The sequence below is a fragment of the Mizuhopecten yessoensis genome, unplaced genomic scaffold (genome assembly GCF_002113885.1).
Source record: "Mizuhopecten yessoensis strain PY_sf001 unplaced genomic scaffold, ASM211388v2 scaffold11139, whole genome shotgun sequence".
In the NCBI taxonomy this organism is placed as follows: domain Eukaryota; kingdom Metazoa; phylum Mollusca; class Bivalvia; order Pectinida; family Pectinidae; genus Mizuhopecten; species Mizuhopecten yessoensis.
In genome coordinates this window covers 1,932,922-1,956,350 of record NW_018408899.1, presented here as the reverse complement: position 1 = coordinate 1,956,350, position 23,429 = coordinate 1,932,922, and the positions used below count along the sequence as shown (strand labels likewise).

Here is a 23,429-nt window from a genome sequence, read left to right as displayed (position 1 = left end):
TGAAACTTGGTAGGAATGATCAACTCATGGTCCTGACAACGGTTGTTATTTTTCGGGTCAATCAGAAATCCAATATGGCCGCCACGGCCGCCATTTTGAAAAAATATTTCAAACTTTAAGTCAAGTTCTGCTAGGCCGATTGAACTGAAACTTTGTAGGAATGATCGACTCATGGTCCTGACAAAGTTTGTTATTTTTCTGGTGCATCAGAAATCCAATATGGCCGCCACGGACGCCATTTTGAAAAACTATTTCAAACTATTTTTCGGGTCGATAAGAAATACCATTTGGCTGCCATGGCCGCTATTTTGAAAATATCTTTTTCAAACAAGTTCTAATAGGCCGATCTAACTGAAAATCGGTCTAGGAATGATCAGCTCATGGTCCTGACAAACTTAAGTTGACGTTATATATTTTTTTTTTTTACTCAAGTTGGTACATAATTGAACAGCAAAAATAAATATTGTAGGACTCAGGTGACCGTTAAGGCCCATGGGTCTCTTGTTTAGGGTTGTATTTGTTCCTTGTGCTGGGGTCTTCAGGTTCGTCTATTGGTAGGTCTGTAATCATCCTCTCAATGTATTGTAGGTATGCATGGCGGGTTTGTTTTTGTACTTCAGCTTTTACTGTTTTGTATGTGTGGATACCGCCATTAAATAACCTAGAAGTCGTGTGTTGTTGTGAGTTGTATCTTTACGATAAAGGACCTTCACAAACACAACAGTGGCGACGAGGATTGACGTAAACTTACATCGGAACAACACTTGTAACAGAAAAACTGTAAGGTATGGCTGTAAGACACGGAAGCATCGAAGAATTTGATGTAAACTCGCAAAATTGGGACGAGTGCATTGAACGTTTGGAACACTACATTGTGGCTAATGCGGTGGATGATAACGATGTAAAACGTTCAATATTACTGACCGTATGTGGCAGTAAAACGTATGGGTTAATTCGTAACGTTGTGAGTCCGGCAAAACCCGGTGAAAAAACGTACGATGAGCTGAAAAATAACATTCGAAATCATCTGCAACCCAAACCCCTGGTGATAGCGGAACGGTTCAAGTTTTATCAACGCAAACAAAAGAAAGGATAAACGGTGAGTCAATTTCTAGCCGAACTCCGTAAACTCAGTGAACATTGTAATTTTGAAGCGTTTTTGAACGATGCCTTGCGGGATAGATTTGTGTGTGGGTTGGCTTTCACGGCAACCCAAAGGAAATTGCTATCGGAAGCTGAATTGACATTGAAAAAAGCAATGGACATTGCCGTTAGTATGGAGATGGCAGACTGTGAATCGCGCAAACTAAAAGAAACTTCTGCAATGTTCGAGGGGAATAAGAACGCGGAACAGACACACAAAGTGTTTACACAATGCTTTCGTTGTGGAAAGAACAATCATAGTGGTGACAGTTGTTATTATAAGAACAGCAAGTGCCACAAATGTCACGAAAACGGTCATCTGAGCAAAATGTGTCCGGCAAACAAATCACGTCAACATGTAAACAAACTGCGACCACATCAAAGTACTGAAAGTACTCAAAGTTTAAGAAAGAAAAAATCCGAAAATCAACTTCGTGGAAGATTCCGATGTGGATAGTTCTGGTGCCTATGAAACTGACTGTAAGTACTCTTGGCCTCTGTTTTCGATAAAATATGACGGTCAGAAGGAAATAAACATTGATTTGATAATTGACCGCCATCACAGAAAATGGAGTTGGACACCGGGGCTTCGGTTTCTTTAATATCGGAAAAGGAGTATCGTCAGAAGTATTAGGGTTCTGTGAAACTGAACGACACGTCAACAGCTCTGAGGACATACACAGGTCAACTTTTACGAGTTGTCGGGGAGATGTCTGTGATGCTACAGTATGGAGACCAACAGGTGTCATTGCCGTTACTCGTGGTCAAGGCTGATGGACCAGCATTGCTTGGTAGAAACTGGTTGAGGAAGTTAAACTTAACTGGCAATCTATCAACTACACCATCAATGGACATTCACAAGAGAAACTCTTCCAGAAGTACAAAGTGTTCAATGAAGAGTTGGGTACTGTGAAGGGAGTAACTGCTAGCCTCCGATTAAAGGAGGATGCTATCCCTAAGTTCTTCGAACCAAGGTACGTGCCTTTCGCTCTCAAAGACAAGATCGGCGAAGAACTTGACCGACTTGAAAAGGCTGGAATTCTCGAAAAGGTGGAGAGTTTGGGCCACTCCCAGTGTACCAGTGTTAAAACCTGATGGTTCTGTGAGGATATGTGGAGACTATAAAGTCACTATTAATCCCTACTTGGATGTTCCAGAATACCCGTTACCGACCAGCGAGGAGTTGTTCGCAAAGTTGAATGGTGGTGATCAGAACTGAATCTGACCAACAAGTGTTGTTGGATGAGGAGTCACGGAAGTTAGTTACCATCACCACGCACCGCGGCTTGTATCGGTACACGCGTCTTCCGTTTGGCGTAGCGGCTGCTCCCGCCATATTTCAACGCACTATGGACCAGGTCCTGCAAGGTATTGAAGGTGTCAGATGCATATTAGATGATATTCTAATCACGGGAAAATCTGACGCCGAACACCGTCACAATCTCGACACAACGCTTCAGCGACTAGAGGATTTCGGTATCCGACTAAAGAAAACCAAGTGTTTCTTCATGCGCGACGAAGTAGAATATTTCGCGTTTAAGGTCAACAAGGACGGTATCCATCCTTCACCGAGGAAGGTGGAAGCCATTTTGAAAATGGTTGATCCCCAAACCAAGCGTGAGCTTCAATCGTGGCTCGGTATTGTCAATTATTACCGCATGTCCATCCGAACATGGCTACAGTCGCAGAGCCTCTGACTCATTTGTTAGCAAACGATGTAGAATGGCAGTGGACCCCGGCGTGTGCTAGTGCTTGTGACACTATCAAAAAACTCTTAGTATCGTCTGAGGTCATGGTCCACTATGATTCACAGAAACCGTTAATGCTGGCTGTAGACGCCTCAGCCTACGGGCTCGGAGCGGTAAATTTCACATACCATCGAGTCGAGCGACAAACCGATCGCGTACGCGTCCAGTACCTTGACGTCGGCCGAATAGAATTATTCTCAGATAGAGAAAGACGCGTTGGCTATTATTTTTGGAATTCAAAAGTTTCACCAGTACCTCTATGGACGGCGTTTTACGCTTTTAACAGATCACAAGCCTCTGACAACGATCTTGGGGCCAAAGAAAGGCATTCCGGTTTTTGCAGCATCACGGTTACAGCGATGGGCAATCCAGCTGTCCGCGTACCAGTTTGACATTAAGTTTCGAACGACCGACAAAAGCGGAAATGCTGACGCGTTATCGCGCTTTCCATTGAAAGAGGATATAAGTAGCAACCGTGACGACTATGTTTTCTATGAGGAAGCTGAGTTAGTTAACAAAATGCAGGTTAACAACTTAACCGTTACCGCTTCGCGTATCGCAGCGGCGACCAAAGCCGATCCAATTCGGTCTCGTGTGATGGAATTTACCAGAAGTGGATGGCCAAATGTCCATTCCAAGGATGATCTACAACCGTATCACCGGATAAGAGAGGAGTTGACCATCGAGGAAGGATGTTTACTCCGAGGTATACGCGTGATCATACCCGAACGATATCAGACGGATATCTTAGACGAGTTGCATAGCAACCACCCAGGAATCGTGAGAATGAAATCTCTGGCTCGGTTACACGCGTGGTGGCCAAACATGGATGTTGACATTGAGCGTAAAGTGTCAGCCTGTGAAGCATGTCGGAAAGTACTTCCTAATGCGCCCAAGTCTCCTGCAAACCCTGGGAGATGGCCTTCAGCGCCATGGAGTCGTATCCATATCGACTTCGCCGGTCCATTTATGGATGAAATGTACATGATCGTAGCTGACGCGCATTCGAAGTGGCTTGACGTAATACGTATGTCTTCGACAACTACGACAAGTTCCATCAACGCCTTGAGGTATTTGTTCGCGTCTTATGGTTTACCAAAAGAACTGGTTTCCGATAATGGTCCTCAGTTCACCGCGGCCGAGTTTACCACATTTCTCAAGGAAAACGGCGTGCGTCATATTCTTTCTGCAACATATCACCCAAGTTCAAATGGTGAGGCAGAGAGAGCAGTGCGTACTTTTAAGCAAGCTATGAAATCAATGGCTTGGGAAGGTGGTACACTGAACCAGAAACTTGCTTCGTTTCTTTTGTCCTATCGTACCACACCCCATAGTCTTACCAAGACTATCCCCAGTGAACTATTCCTAGGCAGAAAGTTAAGAACCAGACTTGATGTCATGCGTCCAGATCTGTCGGGGAATATACAACAAAAGACTACCCCTACAGTGTCAAAGACTCGTTATTTTGAAGTCGGTGACATTGTGATTACCCGAGACTATCGCGGAAACCCGAGGAAACCTACATGGAGCAAAGGCATTGTGCTTCGCAAACTAGGACCCCTTACATACACCATCCAGGTGGACAACCTAACATGGAAGAGACATGTTGATCAGATGCGTGCTTGTGATGTAAACTGTAACATGGCAACTCCAGAACAAATAGTTTCTGACATGCATCATTATCCAGACTGTCTCCCAGTATTTCCACCGATTCCGTTCGTGGGAACTGAGAGGGTGTCATCACCATCTAGTCCAAAGACTAAACCCAGTGAGGTCGCTAGTACACCACAGACTTCGAGTGTGCCAATTACGCGCGCAGACCCTGTAACCATCGCTACAAGCGATAGGTATCCGCGTCGTGAAGTTATGAAACCTTCGCGTCTCATTGAGAACTGTTAAATGAGTTATGAGTTCAAAAAACTGTTAAAATTAATAGTGTTTAAGACTAGGTATAGTATAAGTTACCAGTAAGATGATTTTGACAAATTATGGTAATTGAAAATGTATGGACAATGTACCAAGGGACAATAACTTTAGTTTTAAATATCAATGATATTAATGAACAGTGAGCCAGGGAAGCTACATTCTAATCCTTATAATTGTTTAAAGGAAACCTTTGCTTAGGGGGAGAAAAGTGTTATGTTCATGTCCAAGGTTAACATGTATCCGGATTATTATCCTGTAAGTAGTGTCGGACCGCATGGTTCCGATTTATGCCTTGCGCATGCTCTGTATTTGTATGTTGTGAACCGCCATTAAATAACCTAGCAGTCGTGTGTTGTTGTGAGTTGTATCTTTACGATAAAGGACCTTCACAAACACAACAGGCAGTCTGTGTTTGTATGTTAGTGATTTATTGGAATGTTTTTTTCTGTAGATGTATGGAGTGTTGTTTTGAAACTTACCAAAAGGTCTTCTGTGTTTTGATGTTCTAGGTCCTGAAAGTTGTTATTTAGATTAGTGAGGAATTTTCTGATGTTGTCCCAGTTTTCTTTGTTATATAGTAGGTTAATGTTCCTAGGTGGTTGGCGTATTTTTGTAGTCTAATCTCTGCTTCTGTATATATGATGTCGTGATCTGCCTTGCCTATCGGTGGGACTATTTCTTGTTTATTGATGATGGATGTACGATTTGTGAGTGTTAGGTCAAGGATGTGTTCTCCTCTTGTGGGTTTGTCTATGGTTTGGGTGATGTAGTTATCGTCGATGATGTCTAGAAGGCGTTGATATAGGGTTGTGTCTGGTTTGCCTGGTGTTGTGGTGTTGTTTGACCAATCTATGTGTGGGAGGTTGAAGTCTCCGCTAATAAATGTTATTGTGTTGTTCTGTGTTCCTATTCTGTTCAGGGATATTTCGAGTTATGTGAGTGAATGTCCTTTGTCTGATGGTAGTCTGTAGTATGCATCTACTATGAAGTTATGTGAGTTTGACATTTTGATGTTGGCCCAAATGGATTCGTTATCTGTTTCTAATTCTGGAAGTTGTTGCGAGATGTATTTGTTTGTGATAGCGAGTAGTACTCCACCGTGGCTTTGTCCTTTTGCGTTTGGTGTGCGGTCTTTTCTATATACTGTGTACTGTGTTATTGGAAAGTATTCGTATGATGAAGTTGTGCTATTTAGCCATGTCTCCGTACCTATGATGATGTCTGGTTTGATTGCGTGGATTATTTCTTCTAGGTCTGGCTTTTTGTTGGATATGGATTGGAAGTTAATTGTTGTGATGCGTATTGGATTGTCGAGTTTGTGTTGAGTTGTTGTGTGTTGTTTTTTTATGAGAGAGGAAGTGGCTGTTGGAGGGCCTGGGCTTGTGGGGTCGTCTATGGAATTTATCGAATCTAGTTCTGAAAATATGTTTGTGGAGTGTATTGATGTGGTATCGAAAAGTGTTGATGAAAAATTTGGCATGCCACATTGTATGCACTCCCATGATATGTCAGTATAGTATACATGAAGGATGTTTTCATGCCTTGGCAGTTGGTGTGGTACCATGTATCGCATGTGTCGCAGCATATAGCATTTGTTTGCCATGTGACGGTTTTGTTGCATGTTCCGCATGCTCTGGGCCCTGGGCTTAGTTCAGTGTCTGATGATATTGCGAGTAGGAGGATAAAGATGTAAGAGTTGCTTGGTTTAATGTGTTTGTGTTTGAGACGTGTGGATATTGCTGGGAATAGTGTGAGTGGTGCGTCGTGTTCTTCGTGTTGGGCGAGTCTGTTTTCGTCGAAGCCGAGTGTGTTGTTGTGTATATGTGTTCTATGTTTGTGGAATGTGTTCGACTTGGTTGTGGCAAGAAGTGAAAGTGATATTAGTGTAGCTGTTATGTTCATGTTTGTGTTGCAATTGCAGTGTTCTTACCTTGTGTTGTCTGTTATATCACAAGGTAAGAACTCTACAATTGCAACACAAACATGAAAATAAAAAAAGGAACTTTAGAAAAAAAGATTTTTCCGCATCATTTTTCATGGGCCGTAACTTTACGTTCCGTCAATTCAAAATATTTGGGATGGCCAGATTTAGATTTTCTCGGCCCTGGTCTCCCCTTCATACAATGTTTATATGCGTATACCACCACATTGAACATACACACACGCAAACATGCGCGTACGATACACTTCACATGGACGCACGTCCTTAAATGACCTTAGCTATTAATAGGAAGTTAAACAAAATGAAACCAAACCTCAGCAAACAATTAGTTTTTTCATATCCCGTATGCGTTCAAGTTTCTAATAATCAAGAAGCAAGCTTGATGTCTCTGTAACTAATTAAAGCTCTCATTGTCTGTCCACACTCCGTCGTGAAATGTTGCGCTGAATACAGTGAGTCCTTTATTTAATCTTCGAATCGAGTTATTCCCCTTTGTTGACTCTCTCGTTTTCTCCGGATTGTCAAATCAACAAAACCACGTGAAACTGACAGGTGAGATTGATTTCTAGTTTAATTATACACTGAAATGCAGCCTGGTATTGATTTGAGTGTTGGGGGTGCGTTATGTAATGAGATATCGTTTTTCTACAGAAACACTGCACCAGTCTGCCACAATCGCTGCAGACTGATACAATGTCATTTGCGGGAGGTTCTATTTCGCGGTACAAATGTATCAATGTTTTCATTCTTTTTACCTTCCAAAGAAACCGGGTATTACCTTCATTTTGGCTTATATATTACGTCTCTTGTAAAAGTTGAAAGAAAGTAGAACAATACTGATTAAATAAAAAGTGGGATGAAATACTCATGTATGAAACACACTAGACTTATACCAGCAACCAGGCAATCAAGGCATGCCCATCACCAATCCTTCCAAATACCACACTGCAGAACCCAGGTCAGAAAACACAAATTAAATTTGATGTACATGTATATATTATATTGGCTTTCTTGGAATCGACCAAATCTCTTTCTCCCTCATGACATTATCTTCAACTTGTTTTGGTCATTACCATTTATAAGTAGAAGTATGTGATTGTCAGCTAACCCTAGGCCTGGGCCTGTTCGTTTATGCGGAACAACCGGTATGTTCGTTTATGCGGAACAACCGGTATGTCTGCTTTTAAATGTAACAATTTTGGTTATACTGACAGACCTGCAAATGTTTATGCAGACCCTAAAAGGCTTAATGTCAAGGCTAGCCTAAGATTACTGGGTTCAACATTATTTAATAAACGAACAACTGTGGTCCGACCGGTTGAACCTTTTATACCAAAACGACCCTTGTTTGAGAGGAACACCGGAAGAATGTGTGTCCCCATAATGTACCACTTGAACACTTAAATCCTGTGACTTTTTTCCAGAAACTTGTATGTCGGAAACAACATAAAGTTAAAGTTAGCCCGAGTATTCTCTGGCCCTGACACCAGACTTTGACATTTTGACAGATAGATATGTCTGGTGTGGGGCCAGAGCGCACTGCTATATGAAAACGTGTGTAGAGTTTTGAGGTGCTGACAACAAAAATTGACTATGACACAACACATACACCCATATCGATAAGTGGATTATTTATGGATTCAAATCTGCTCTTATTATCACCAATAGCTGCTCAATTCCGTCAGTAGAGTCAACGGTTTACAATCGTTCAAAATTTCCCACCTGAGCGGATGCCATTTTTGTATTTCAGAGTAGTGGCTAATCAACAAAAAGAGGCGGTCCAGAAATATTCTAAACAAGAATGATATTTTCTGTTCTCGGTCCGGATCAGTAGGACTCGTTGATTAGACATTCCCTGACCTTCAAAAATGGCGTCCGCTCAGGTGGAAAATTTTGAACGATTGTAAACCAAGGAGCCTTTAAGTATTTGATGAATTTTTGAAATGTATTCTTTGACAAAGTGCTGAAAAAAACAACCTGGTACATAGTTTAAGCCATCTCCCATACTCCAGGGGTAATGCTCACTTTTGCCCTCTGCACCCCTGGAATATGTCAACGCAAAAGTTAAGCTCATCACGAGGCTAGCTATTTGATTGGTCTCAGGTAAAAAAACACCTGACCAATCCCGAGGCTGATACATGACCTCTAAAGATTACAGAGGAGTGACATCCGACTTCAAAGCTAGTCAATTTTACAATTGTGCAACCGCAAGATTCTTTTGATGTACATGAAAGGGGGTCTCCTTGTCTCATCCACATAGTAGTGCACACTAAGCCTTCAATTTCGTTATGACATATTCCAAGTGTGCAGAGAGGGAAAGCGAGTACAAAGCCTGTATGTCCTCATGTTTTGTCTGCTGAGCTGATACAATTTCTTGTTAATTACAGTTGATATAAATATGTCCGACGATGAGGATGAGATGCCTGACCTCGTGCCAGCAGAGGTCAAACGGGTACCAATAACAGTGATCACCGGATTCTTAGGTAGGCAAGAAAACAAAAGTACTGTTATTTCCTTTAACTGAGCCCCACCCCTCTCAGGGGGGCCACGCACTCAATTCATACAAGCTCTGCTGTACCTGAAGGTACTGTGGAATGAAATAAATGGATCGTTGATATTTCTTATACAGTATGTGTTAACTTTTTTTTTTTTATTATTAATATTTTTTTGTAAATCACCCCATTAAAAAGGATTTATCTGATGAAATTAACTTTTGATAAATCTGTAATTATATGTAAAACAAATTTTCAGAGACCGCTCTGTTCAGATAACGTTTTTCATAGTACCCTGGGTTAACTGAAGTTGTTTCATGAGATTAAGCTTGTAACTAAACATGCAATACATGTTCTTATATATAGCTTTGTTATTTCAGGTGCAGGGAAAACAACTCTTCTAAACTACGTTTTATCTGAACAACATGGAAAGAAGATTGCTGTCATTATGAATGAATTTGGTGAAGGTAATATTTTCTTAAAGAAAAAATATGAAGTAAAAATTGTAATCCCCAATTGGATGTGAGAGGTTATGGGGTCCCTGCCTGTCAGACCACAGGGGTTTTCTCCGGGTACTCCTAAGACCCGCCACGATTTAACATCCAGGCCAACAAGAGGGATTAATATAAGTTGCTAGAACTTGTTATATAATGGTTGTAAAATAAATAAAGTTTGTATGCACATTCATTTCTTGAACCTGTTCCTTTGTCTGATTTCCTGTGATCTGGTTTATGGTCTTATTAACTGCAGTTTAGTCTATTGTCAGATTAAAACCTGGTATTTGGTCCAATATCCTGGGGTCTTATTAACAGTATGATTTTCTGGAATGTCCAATGAATAATTTTTGCAGTTCTGAAGTTTTATTTGCCGTATACTGTATTTCTTGTTTATGTCATTCTAAAGCAGATGTCTGTAAGCATGACCTTTATTAGAAATATAAGTTATAATGATCAAGTAATAGACCTATTGTAGTGGAAAACACGGGAGATAATTTAACAAGTGAGTTTCAGAGTCTACACTTACAATGATTATAATTAAACATACAAATGTACTTTTGCCAATAATGCTGTTAACAAGTCTGATAACCCTATCATTAATGTCAATGATATTGAACAAAATGAGTGCCAAGTAACAATTTAAGGAACATTGTATGTACAAAATGTATAATTATAGAAAGGATGGCTAGAAACATCGATTTTTGAGGATGAACAGGAAATAGTTAATTTATCATGTGCATGAAAATCTTTTTGAAATGTTTTATTTTTGATAGAGCAAAAATATTTAAAATGATATAAACATAGAAATTTACACATTTAAAATCCTCAAACTATTTTGGTGTTACTGTGTTCCTAATGGAGTACATGTTTCCCTCTAATACAATGTATAGTGGACATGAAATAAGAGGAAATCTCCTAATAAACACAGTGATTGATTTCTTTTAGTTGAAGGAGATTTTGGAGAAATATTGTGGAATTTATTGTGAAATTGTAGGTGAATCTGTGGAGAAGTCCATGTCTATCGGACAGGAGGGAGAACTCTATGAGGAGTGGCTGGAACTCCGCAATGGATGTCTGTGTTGTTCTGTCAAGTAAGTATCAGACTAGCAGCTGAAATGTTGATACATGTATACTGTTTTCATAGTACAAAGTTTGCCTCCCTTTTCTTGGGCTCTTATTGAAATGATATGAGCTCCCCTTTGTCAGACCCCCTACATTTTGGCCCTTCCTGTTAACAAAATATAATACACTTTCTCTCAGATGACTGACGGTCTTGCAATCTGACAAGACTATTTTCCAGTATTAAAGAATAATGAGAAAGAGAGCAGTTTTGATTTTTTCTTGGAATGTATCTGACAGTTAGTTCACCTTTACAACTGTTATCTCATCCCTATTCAGACAATTATTCAAGTGCACTGGGTAGATACAGTACATGTTTGATATTTATATATGACTTATGTGTAATAAAAGCTGAATGGTACAGTAAGTTACTGGATCCTAACAAAAAACTTTTGTTGGATGTGTTTTACTTAAATCAATATACAGTGTATTGTGTATAAGCAAAGTAAATATGTTGAATGTGTGTCTTAAGGAAGAGAGGTTAGGGGGAGGGGGTGGGTGTGACTAAGCTGAAAAAATATATTACCTGGTAGGTATGTACAGTACATTATGTACTACAGAATACTCTAACAGTATTTTTAGACTTTGATTATTAAAAACTGTCATTTATTTTAATTTATGCCATGGTAATTGGTTATTAAATTAGCACAATCATGATTTTCTGTGAAAGATATTTTTAATGGTTTATGCTATTACAAACGGTGTAATTATTTTGCTGTGTTGATCAAAGATAGCCTCAAAAATTGTTGCTGATTATATTTTATAATTATATGTACATGTTCTTGTGAAATAAACCTTCATTCAAAATGTTCAATAACATGATTTTTGTTTACACAGAGATAATGGTGTGAAGGCCATTGAGAATTTGATGACAAAGAAAGGCAAGTTTGACTATGTCCTGTTGGAGACGACAGGATTAGCGGACCCAGGTGGGTACATATAATTTACAGCTGATGTTGAACTTAAAAACGTAAAATGTTTAACATTTTGAAAAGTCTGAAGGATAGGATCTTTGTTAAAATGTCAATGATACGGAAAATGAAAAGTAGGTAGAACGTTCAAAAAGTATATAAAATGGGTGAGCCTCTTTCCAGATGCCTTCATTATCCGTAAGACAGCATTTGTTTGTCCCACATTCTGTCTATTAGGAGTGTAACAATACATCATACTATCAATGTATTGTAAGTTTATCACCAGGATATCAATACATTGATATGGATTACAAAAGTTGAAAACTATTGCAACAGTACTAGTAATACTGAAGTATTGATAGTGACAAAAGCTTTCTTTTGATATACATCTTGATTACTCTGTCCTCAAAAGCACGGCTGGCTAAATCTTCTGGGAAAACCTAGATTGAAATTGCTAACAAAACCCCGGAAGTTCAATCGGAACACTTAGTGACAAGCTGATTCACTTGCAAACAGTGCACTCTGAAACTCCCATAACAAAAGGCATGGTGATGCCAAAGCTTGTTTAATTGTACAAATCAAGTATTAATTTATTAGACTGGAGGTGTATACCGTTACCCTTTTACGTAAATAGACCTTGTAAGCAGAGTATGTTCCCCTCCATTGTTACTGCATCACTATGTATCCGACATTGTGCTGATCACAGAGTATCACAGCCACGACCGGTACCTGCATGGCCTTCTAGCTCATGGCTGGTGTCATCGTGTTGCCTGTATTCATATTAGCAGGTGGAGTAATACTAGTCCATATTAGAAGTATTTTCTATATTATTTTCACTACAAATCTCTTCTTTCAAAACGGTGTTTAAAGACTTACATAGGAATATGTGTACTTGACTGTGTCTTTTCTTTTATTTGATTGTTTCAAAGAAATTAACAAAATTATTTTAATATGTTTTTCTTTTATTAATGAATTCAAATTTATAACTCCAAGAATACAAGACACTGAAGATGACAAAACACCACCTGGAATGACATATGAAAATGACATGAAAATGACAAATTTCTTTCAAATCAGTTAATGATACAAAATCAGATTTCAAAAACTATTGCAATATTTATATAAACTACATATCACACTACTATATTGATAGTAAAACAGTTATCATAATACTTTTATGATAGTAAACAACTTTCGCAATACAATAGTAAAGTGAAACAACTATCGGAATACTATCACAATACTGGTGGGAGATGGCTTAATATAAGAGCCTACTCTTGTTGCCAGATCGCTAACATTACATTCTGTATAATATTTACATTATGTACTGCATATTTGTAAATGAAATATTGTTTAAACCAATACTGTCGGGAGAGTGAAACAACTATCGCAGTACTATATTGTACCATCTCTGTTTAAAGTCGTTCAGTTATTGAGTGTCCATAATATTAAAGAATTGTGTATACATGTACTAGGAAAAGTCATCTATGAGGGAAACAAACAAATGAAGGGTATTATATTGGAATTTGATTGTCTTCATTCTTTGTACATCGTCCATGATTTGTGTAATATGCATTGTATACTGATGGGCCAAGGGCCTAAAGTTCGAATAAAACTTGAAAACTATTGGGATAGTAAAATGAGATGCAGTTCTCACCTCTACTAAAGATACAGCCACAATGTAAACAAGAAATTACTTGCTGGAAACCATCAGGGTTATATAATTAGCTGTTATCCCACCAATTGCTTTATTTTACGGGGGCTCCATCAATGCTGATGTTTATGCCCTCGGGGGTCCTATTCCGTCTTTGCGTATTGCAGAGTTATCTTCTCTTGGGGGCAGGTATTGATTGTTATGTCACTTGTTTTTGAGAGTAACGTCATCAATTTTTGAGAAAACGACGTAAATTTCTCACACAAGCCAATGACGTAACAATCAATATCTGCTCCCAAGAGAAGATAACTCTGCAATACGCAAAAACGGAATCGCAGAGGCGTGAAAAAAGGGGGTTATTTACAGTGATTATTTGTGTTTTTTTGTGATTTTTTGTGCAATAATTAGAAGGAAACATTTGCTCCCTTTGAGGCATCATAATAAAAGCTCTTCAGAACATATGTGTGTTTCTACATGACAAATTATAGTACATACATCATATTTTTGGAGAAAAAATATGCTAAAAAAACCATCCAGAGATATTAGCTGAAATATGATGTTAAGTAAAGTGACAATAACAAATCATTGCAAAACAAAAGCAAATTGTAACAATTAACTTTTTTGGTCACCTGAGCTTTAAAAACAAGTTCTATAGGCCAATCTAACTGAAAATCGGTCTAGGAATGATCAGCTCATGGTCCTGACAAACTTGAGTTAACGTTATACTTAATAATTATTTACTCAAATTGGTACATATTTCAACAACAAAAATAAACACTGTAGGACTCAAGTGACCGTTTAGGCCCATGGGCCTCTTGCTATGTATTTTTAAGGAATTTTTCATCCATATTTTCATTAAAAAACATATTTTCAGGACAATACATCATTGTCCGGATTTTTTTTTTTTTAATGAAAATAAAAGAGATGCAGTTTGTGAAATGTATAATCAAAGTAGCAGAGTAACTACTGACATGTTTTAATGTTTTGAAAACTTGAGGTGGATTTTAAATTTGAGTGATGTCATTAATTAAACCTGTCCTCTCCATAGGTCCTATTGCTTCCATATTTTGGCTGGATGAAGAGCTCTGCAGCGACATATTTTTGGATGGTAATATTATTCTTACTTACATTTCAATTTGTTTTTTGTTTCACTAAATGAAATATTTTCTTGCACAGATTAAGATCACCTGGTGAAAAATGTTTTTATGTCAATGTGTTGTTTGAAATTACAAAATGTACCTGACATACCCTGCTTACAGAATCAGAAATCTTTTTAATATCAAAATATTCTAACCCCAAATGGACAAAATATTCATAAAAATGATCTTTTGCTGTCATAATAATGAAGCTATATTGTTTAATACTTTTCCAAAAAAACATATTTTGAAATTCACGTTATTTTATAATCTAGCTGTTTTCATGCAGCATCCCCAGTCATTACTTTGTTAAATGTCTTTTTTGAAAGAAGAGTGTCTAAAATGTGTACATGTTGGAGTGTTAAACATTTTATCCTAGCACAGTAGTAAACATAGTATTCATCCTACAGTCCTAGTATGTAGTGTATATTTGATAAAGTGATCTGTTGATCTAAGAGAAAATTAAGGATCCCTGTCCGACTACCCCAAAGTTTTTCGTAATGCAGTAATTAGTTCACAGTTATATGTCAGCTAGGGCACTTCCGTTGACAAGATAGCTGAGTCTGTTAGAATGATAGTACAACAACCTGAAGTCCAGGGTTGGAATGCCAGTCTGGCCTGGCTAAAGTTTTACACTCAAAATACTGTTGTTGATAATATATTTTGTTTAATCATGGTTTTTATATTTTTCACACAAGTCCCCTAAAATATGGTCTTCCTTTTAGAAATAATCATTAAAGCTTATTTAGCCAATATCTCTTAGTTACAATTTTTGGCAGTGGTACAGGGATACCAAAATGGCTTTCTTCTTTTGAGATTTCCAGTCGTGATATTTGGTAACATGTGACAGAAAAAATAAAAATAAAGGAATATTTGAATTCTTAAAGATATCACACACATGACTGAAATATGTATGTGATCTTAAAGACGTCACATTCATGACGGAGAGATTTGTGTGTTGTTAAAAACATCACAAACAAGACACTTGAAGACAGAAAGAGTTGTATTTGTTCTTAATGATATCACAAACACGACAGAGAGTGAGTTGTATGCATTCTTAACGACATCACAAACATGACAGAGAGAGTTGTATACATTATTAACGACATCACAAACATCACAGAGAGAGTTGTATGCATCCTTAACGACATCACAAACACGACAGAGAGAGTTGTATACATTCTTAACGACATCATAAACATGACAGAGAGAGTTGTCTGCATTCTTAACGACATCACAAACACGACAGAGAGTGAGTTGTATGCATTCTTAACGAGATCACAAACACGTCAGAGAGCTGTATGCATTCTTAACGACATTACAAACATGACAGAGAGAGTTGAATGCATTCTTAACGACTTCACAAACATGATGGAGAGAGTAGTATGCATTCTTAACGACAACACAAACACGTGAGAGAGTTGTTTGCATTTTTAACGACATCACAAACACGTCATAGAGTTGTTTGCATTTTTAACGACATCACAAACATGACAGAGAGAGTTGTATACATTCTTAACGACATCACAAACATGACAGAGAGAGTTGAATGCATTCTTAACGACATCACAAACATGATGGAGAGAGTTGTATGCATTCTTAATGACATCACAAACACGTCAGAGAGTTGTATGCATTCTTAAAGACATCACAAACATAACAGAGAGAGAGTTGTATGCATTCTTAACAACATCACAAACATGACAGAGAGAGTTGTATGCATTCTTAAAGATATCACAAACATGACAGAGAGAGTTGTATGCATTCTTAACGACATCAGTAACATGACAGAGAGAGTTGTATGCATTCTTAAAGACATCACAAACATGACAGAGAGAGTTGTATACATTCTTAACGACATCACAAACATGACAGAGAGAGTTGTATGCATTCTTAACGAAATCACAAACATGACAGAGAGAGTTGTATGCATTCTTAAATACATCACAAACATGATTTTTGGCGATAATATGATTATATAAAAATAAAACGGTACCGGTGAAATACAGCAAAGCATCACAGTTTACTAAATTGCACATATAATGTGAGGGATCATTATATTTACCATAATTACATTTTCCCATATTACCCTTCCTCCTGTTCTGTTAATCATTTTTCTTCTATCCCGTATTGTAAAAATTCAGCATAAAACAAAGATGAAGAAATTCAATCTGATGAAACTTTATTTAATGCTTAAAAGTCAAAAAAGAAATTTTCCTGTATTATAGTTCCCTAAATTATGTTTTTTTATACACCGTATACATCTGCTCTGTGTTTAATTGGTGCCCTGTCAGCCATACTGTAGGAACATTCCTGTAGAGCTGTCCAGATGGTGGTCTGTTAGGCTTAGGACTAGTTATTTTGCTTACAACACATTTCTGAAAAATCACATGAATTATTACATAAAATTTAAAAAAAAATTACAAAGTATACCACCTGTAATGCATTTGAAATAATTCATGTGGTAACTTCTATAAAATATCTCAAAGATGAAACACCCGTGAAAACCAAAAATGCAACAAAATAAGCTTTGTCTGTATATTGAGCGATAGTATGCCAAGTGACGTTTTCGTGCTGTAATGAGTCAGTTTGAATAACGTTGGTTTCTTTTGGAGTTGCTTGTATGTTTGCAATATCTGTCTCATCGATTGAATCTAAACGAATGATGTTGTTTTTGATAGGTTCATTTCTGCTTGAAGTTTGTTTTATATCCTGTTGCAGTTTAAATTTGCTTTCCACTTTGCCCCTTTGGCAAATTTTCTTGCAATTCATCACCAACTTCTTCATCCACTGCGGAACTGGCTCCTGGTTGTCATCTTTGCTGTATGTTCTGATTTGAAATATATTCATGATTACGATAAGAACACTGAGACCAAGCATTGAGAGTAGATAGTACGATAACTGGGAGATTGGATCGGATGAGGCCGGCATCCTGTCACTTACCACTGTCATATACACCGTGAACGCTAGAAGTACTGTGATACTGTACGACGTTCGTTCACCGGAATTGAACGGTAGAATGAATACAAACGGATTGACCAGAGCCAACATGATGATTGGGATCACAACACTGACTATGAAGTTCAACGGTCTCCTGCTCATGGTGATGGAAAATGAAGCAAAATCGGTGAATACGTCGGAGTTTACGATGGTTTTAGTTGATATGATGTCCCAGGCAGTGTTAGTTGAGAAGAGACTTAAATTAATCGTTGGTACCTGCGTGGTCAGAGAAACCTTTGTTGTACCGTATCCATATGAATTTAGTGAAATTGTGCATGTCTGTACATCAAATGGGAATTTAGAAACATCAGGTGTACAAGAGGCTTGAAGTACCCCTCCAGGGGCCCAATTAACAAAACCATTGGCTAATACAGTGACTTTAAAATGCTTATTGCTGATGGGTTTAAACTCACTTGCTGGGTTCACCAAGTACATTTTTGGAACCCATATTTGTTTTTGTGAAAATGTTAGATGTGTTGTATTGTTATAACTCCAGGGATTCCACACCAGACTTTCATCCCTCCAAGAAAGAAATATAACGGCAACAACTGAAATAACTCCGGTCACTTCATTGAAGTCATTGATGGATATGAGATTCATGCCGACATCAACATATACCGGCATACTCTGGTCCTTTACAGGTCGAATCTCCACCGAATAGTTCCCCATCAGGTCCGCCAGCAATGTTTTCACGTCGTCCATCGTATTAGCACTGACGGTATGTAGACAGACTACCATGAACATGATGTAAGATACGCGGAACATGGCTCTGCCTAACATTAATAAATACACTTCCTACAAAACAAACAGCCTATATCTGTATCAATCTATCACTCAAGTCTGTTATTACGAACAGTCAAAAGTAATGAAGATGTCGTAGTTAACACTTGTTAGAAGTTCAGTCGCAGATTTTCGTTGTCAAGTAAGTAACTGTTATTGTAAAAAATTGCTTAGCTCTGGGTTCGTTCAATATGAATGACATGCTGGGTATAAACAATATGAAGCAGGCACGGTTATGTTTGTCATAATCCTGCCTTCTATTGGTTACGACTGAAAACAACATACGTATTGACTCATCCTGTGTCAATATGATGTCCTAATAATTCATTTAGTTCCACAGCTAAGCCTGGATATTTTCAGGAAATATTGATTAATATGCGCCAAGACCATGTCTTCAAAGTAAATACTAAATGCCTGTTTAGTCATCTTTGACCGACAATATTTAATAATTTGCATAGCCGTCTCCCCTGTGTAATTATGAAGCAGTGATATTGATTCTGATTGGCCGATATGAAATATTAATCTAAGATAGGCTAATGGGAGACTATCCTTCCCAATTATGTTTTTATTGATGTCTATGTTGAAACAGTTCACATTAACTTCAAAATGACCTGGTGTGCAAATTTTGAGAAAAAATCTACATTTGATATAACATTTTAAACCCTTAATTGATTTTCATGCAGAGCAATGCATTTCCAACCCATTAGTATCCGTACAAACACCATATCCTTATTATAGTGGCTATTTCCCCGATAGAATATGTCATTATTGAATCCATATTAGTATGACATGATGATTATCAAATCTGATAATTCATGACGTATATACAGTTTTTGATGTGTGTGTAATCATGACAAACTGAATGTGAAATAAACGAAATAAACTGGAAAATACCTGCTGTACAACTCCCTAGGATAGTCTGTGTACATGATTATTGGCAGATCAGTTACAGTATGTAGTTATTTACAAAGTTTAAAACACCAAGCATACACATGAGAATAAGCTTTCTAAAGTTGACTGACTATCGTTGATAGGTTTTGTGTTGTAAATTTGATGGGTATCCTTAACACAGATTTTAACGTCCCCTGAGATGAGGTCACGTGTGACCTATCATGGTTGCCTTTTGTCTGTCCTATTGCTTCATCTGTCTGCAAGCAATTTACTTGTTAACATTGTTTTTTCAAAAAAGCTCAGGAACCGAATGTGAGAAAGGAAGCTGCTTGCATCTATATGACCAAAGACAACCTAATTTTACCATCATTGTTTTCGCATTCGTCATGGCCAGAATGGCAGTACCGATTGGTGACCAATAGGCCAAGGTTTCAAAAATCCTCTTCTGTAGATTATTCTTAACAATAGGCTAGAACAAATTACCCGTTAGTCCCAAGATACTTTATCAATAAAGATTTTAGTTAGATCTGGTTTACTTTTGCTAGAAATTTATTCAAATTCAATTAGAATTTTCATTACGGAATAACATCTTGATGGTATCAAAAATTAAGACCCTTACAAGACAGAGACTAGGAATCTTGTTTCACAGACTATACGCATTGATAGAGCCAAGTCTCTAAGGAGCCATGTTTGACAGACTTTACGGAAAGATAGAGCCGAGTCTCTAAGGAGCTATGTTTGTCAGACTATACGGATGGATAGAGCCAAATCTCTTAGGCACCATGTTTGTCAGACTATACGGATGGATAGAGCCAAGTTTCCAACGAGACACGTTTAACAGACTATGCGTATGGACGGAGTCCAGTCTCAAAGGAGCCATGATTGTCAGACTAAACGGATGGATAGAGCCAAGTCTCTTAGGAGCCATGTTTGTTAGTCTGACTATACGGATGGATAGAGCCAAGTCTCTTAGGAGCCATGTTGGTCAGACTAAACGGATGGATAGAGCCAAGTCTCTTAGGCACCATGTTTGTCAGACTATACAGATGGACAGAGCCAAGTTTCCAACGAGACATGTTTAACAGACTATGCGTATGGACGGAGTCCAGTCTCAAAGGAGCCATGATTGTCAGACTAAACGGATGGATAGAGCCAAGTGTCTTAAGAGCCATGTTTGTTAGTCTGACTATACGGATGGATAGAGCCAAGTCTCTTAGGAGCCATGTTGGTCAGACTAAACGGATGGATAGAGCCAAATCTCTTAGGAGCCATGTTTGTCAGACTATACGGATGGATAGATCTAGAGCCAAGTTTCAAACGAGCCACGTTTAACAGACTATACGGACGGACGGAGCCCAGTCTCTAAGGAGCCATGCTACTCAGACTATACGGATAGATAGAGTCAAGTCTCTTAGGAGCCATGTTTGTTAGATTATATGGATGGATAGAGCCAAATCTCTTAGGAGCCATGTTTTTCTGACTAAACGGATGGATAGAGCCAAGTCTCTTAGGAGCCATGTTTGTCAGACTATACAAATGGATAGAGCCAAGTCTCTAAGGAGCTGTGTTTGGCTGACTATATTGACGGATTAAGCTCAATCCCTAAGGAGCCATGTTCGGCAGACTATATTGACGGATTAAGCTCAATCTCTAAGGAGCCATGTTCGACAGACTATACGGATGGATAGAGCCAAGTTTCCAACGAGCAGCGTTTGGCAGACTATTTGGATAGATAGAGCCAAATCTCTAAGGAGCCATGTTTGGCTGACTATATCGATGGATTAAGCTCAATCTCTAAGGAGCCATGTTCGACAGACTATACGGATGGATAGAGCCATGCAAGTTTCCAACGAGCAGCGTTTGGCAGACTATTTGGATAGATAGAGCCAAGTCCTTAAAGAGCCATGTTTGGCACATTATATCGACGGATTAAGCTCAATCTTAAGGAGCCATGTTCGGCAGACTATACGGATTGATAGAGACAAGTTTCCAACGAGCAGCGTTTGGCAGACTATTTGGATAGATAGAGCCAAGTCTCTAAGGAGCCATGTTTGACAGACTATATCGAAGGATTAAGCTCAATCTCTAAGGAGCCATGTTTGACAGACCATAGGATAGATAAAGCTCCATCTATAAGAGCCATGTAATATGGATAGGGAGTAAAAATTATAGTACAGAAAAATTAGTCAATAATCTTGCTCTATCATGGGGGTCAACACATTTTAATCTGTTAGGAATTCACTTTGATGTTGGCCTTAATAAAATAGTTTTAATTCAATTTCAGACCAAATTTAGAAATGTAAGTCATTGATTAACCGAGGGAATAGATGATATATAACTCCGATAGGCAGAATTACTGTAATAAAATCACTACTTTTACCAATACTTACACATTTATTCATAGGATTACCTTTACCTAACCACACTGCAATGAGAGAATCCATAATATGTTTTATAAATACCTTTGGGGAAGTCCAATAGCTAAAGTAAAAGTAGATGTCATTGTCAAACATCATGAAGAAGGTGGTTTGAAATGTTTGATATCAAACATTTTGAAATGGCTCTAAAATCAACATGGCAGACAGTACTGTTTACAAAAATTAATAAGAATAAACTGTTAACTTTAGGAAATAGATATATATTGAATATGTTATCAAAAATGGACTTCATAACAAATTTTGGATTGATGTTCCTAGTGCGTGGAATACATTAAGGGTGAAAATTGATATATCTCGGCCAGAACAAATATTATCTCTACCCATTTGGTGTAATGATTTAATCAAAATAGGCAATAATAATGTGTATTATAAGCAGTAGTTTGATAAAGGTGTGTTTTTTATAAATGATCTTACTAAGGAAGATGGCAGTTTCCTTCAACTAAATGAGTTTAATGAAATTAATAATTTAAATACTAACTTTATTGATTATAATGGTCTCATTTTTGCAATAAGAAGATTAGGCTGGAACTTTGAAAAAAAGCTTACACTACCATCGAAACCACTGTACATTAATATAATTATCAAACATAAAAAGGGTACAAAAGATATGTCCAATGTGCTGAACAAAAACTATGTATTGCCTATAGGTCAAATAAAGTGGAATAATATATTTGGAAATATACTATTTGAGGAATGGAAGAAAACATACAAACTACCTTTTGACACTAATACAAATTCAAAACGACAATGGCTGCAATTTAGAATAAATCATCACAATTTAGTTACGAACACCTTTTTGAAAAAGATTAATTTGGTTCAATTTTCAATGTGTAATTTTTGCTTCATAGAAAAAGAAACTATTCAGCATGTACTATGGGAATGTAATAAAGTCCAAAATTTAATTCTTGCTTTCCAAATTTGGATTCAAACTACTTGTAATGTGACTTTTAATATATGTAAAAAGGATTTTATTTCTGGTAAAACAACACAAAATCAACATCTGAATAACAGGGCAGAAAATGTCATAATTCTAAAAATGAAGAACTACATATATTGTCAAAAGCGTTTTTGTAAAGAACTTTACCTACCTACTACTCTGATCAATAAACTGAAAACACCATATAATATCGAAAGAAACATAGCAAAAAAGTATGACAGGGAAGCCTCTTTTATCAAAGATTATGAATTAAAATTAAGTAAACCAATTTTCTCTCCCCAATCCCCTTTTCAATTAATTCCGGTCAATATATTGTAGATTGATTTTTCTATGTGTAACTTTATGCAAGTTAAATATGTGAACCAAATTTTGCATTAATGATCAACTGGTTATTTAAACGAATTAAATAAAAAAAATCTGGTAAGATACATCTAGCTTAATTCAAAGCCTTCTTGCAGAACAGAGGTGCATAAAGTATCGGATACAATTTGAATATGTCGTATTCTTGATTAAGAGAGTATGTAAAGGAACGGAGCTGATGCATTCCATCCTCAGACAGTACCTCAAGTATAAGATTGTCTGAAAAAAATATGAAAAAAATAAAAATGTTTGGCAGTCTATACGGATATAGCCCAATCTCTGAGTGCCATGTTTGGCAGACTATACGGATAGAAAGAGTACAGTCTCGAGAGTTGTTTGTGTTCTTAAAGCATCATATACATAACAAATATATTTGTATGCGTTTACTCGATTTGGATCTCTTGTTAAAATAAACATTATCAGGATTGATTTCATGGATGATTCCATTTAATCAT

At 37.5% G+C, this 23,429-nt stretch overlaps 3 protein-coding genes across 3 annotated transcripts in view; 2 read left to right on the top strand and 1 right to left on the bottom strand.

The window, feature by feature from the left end:
- The window catches only part of LOC110466585 (thimet oligopeptidase-like), a 29,397-nt gene extending 22,233 nt beyond the window's left edge, over window positions 1-7,164 (bottom strand). The window contains exon 1 of the mRNA XM_021523173.1: window positions 7,073-7,164. The gene's annotated coding sequence lies outside the window, so the exon portion shown is untranslated. The remainder of the gene's footprint in view (window positions 1-7,072) is intronic.
- Window positions 2,343-4,790, top strand: LOC110466598 (uncharacterized protein K02A2.6-like). Its single transcript, XM_021523186.1, has 2 exons — window positions 2,343-2,781; window positions 3,178-4,790. Exons 1-2 carry the CDS (start codon window positions 2,343-2,345, stop codon window positions 4,788-4,790), a joined length of 2,052 nt encoding a protein of 683 aa, XP_021378861.1.
- A 61-nt stretch (window positions 7,165-7,225) lies between the features above and the next one.
- Window positions 7,226-23,429, top strand: part of LOC110466586 (COBW domain-containing protein 1-like) — a 32,977-nt gene continuing 16,773 nt past the window's right edge. The window contains exons 1-6 of the mRNA XM_021523174.1: window positions 7,226-7,311; window positions 9,147-9,242; window positions 9,632-9,718; window positions 10,743-10,839; window positions 11,705-11,796; window positions 14,481-14,540. Coding sequence (XP_021378849.1) covers window positions 9,158-9,242; window positions 9,632-9,718; window positions 10,743-10,839; window positions 11,705-11,796; window positions 14,481-14,540 — 421 coding nt within the window. The 5' untranslated portion in view covers window positions 7,226-7,311; window positions 9,147-9,157. The remainder of the gene's footprint in view (window positions 7,312-9,146; window positions 9,243-9,631; window positions 9,719-10,742; window positions 10,840-11,704; window positions 11,797-14,480; window positions 14,541-23,429) is intronic.

Bases quoted from the DNA above. Each gene is read 5' to 3' on its own strand.
- LOC110466598 (XM_021523186.1), top strand. From the start codon at position 2,343: ATGGTGGTGATCAGAACTGAATCTGACCAACAAGTGTTGTTGGATGAG. The intron at 2,782-3,177 runs GTATTGTCAATT...CGCTTTTAACAG, and splicing joins TGAGCTTCAATCGTGGCTCG to ATCACAAGCCTCTGACAACG.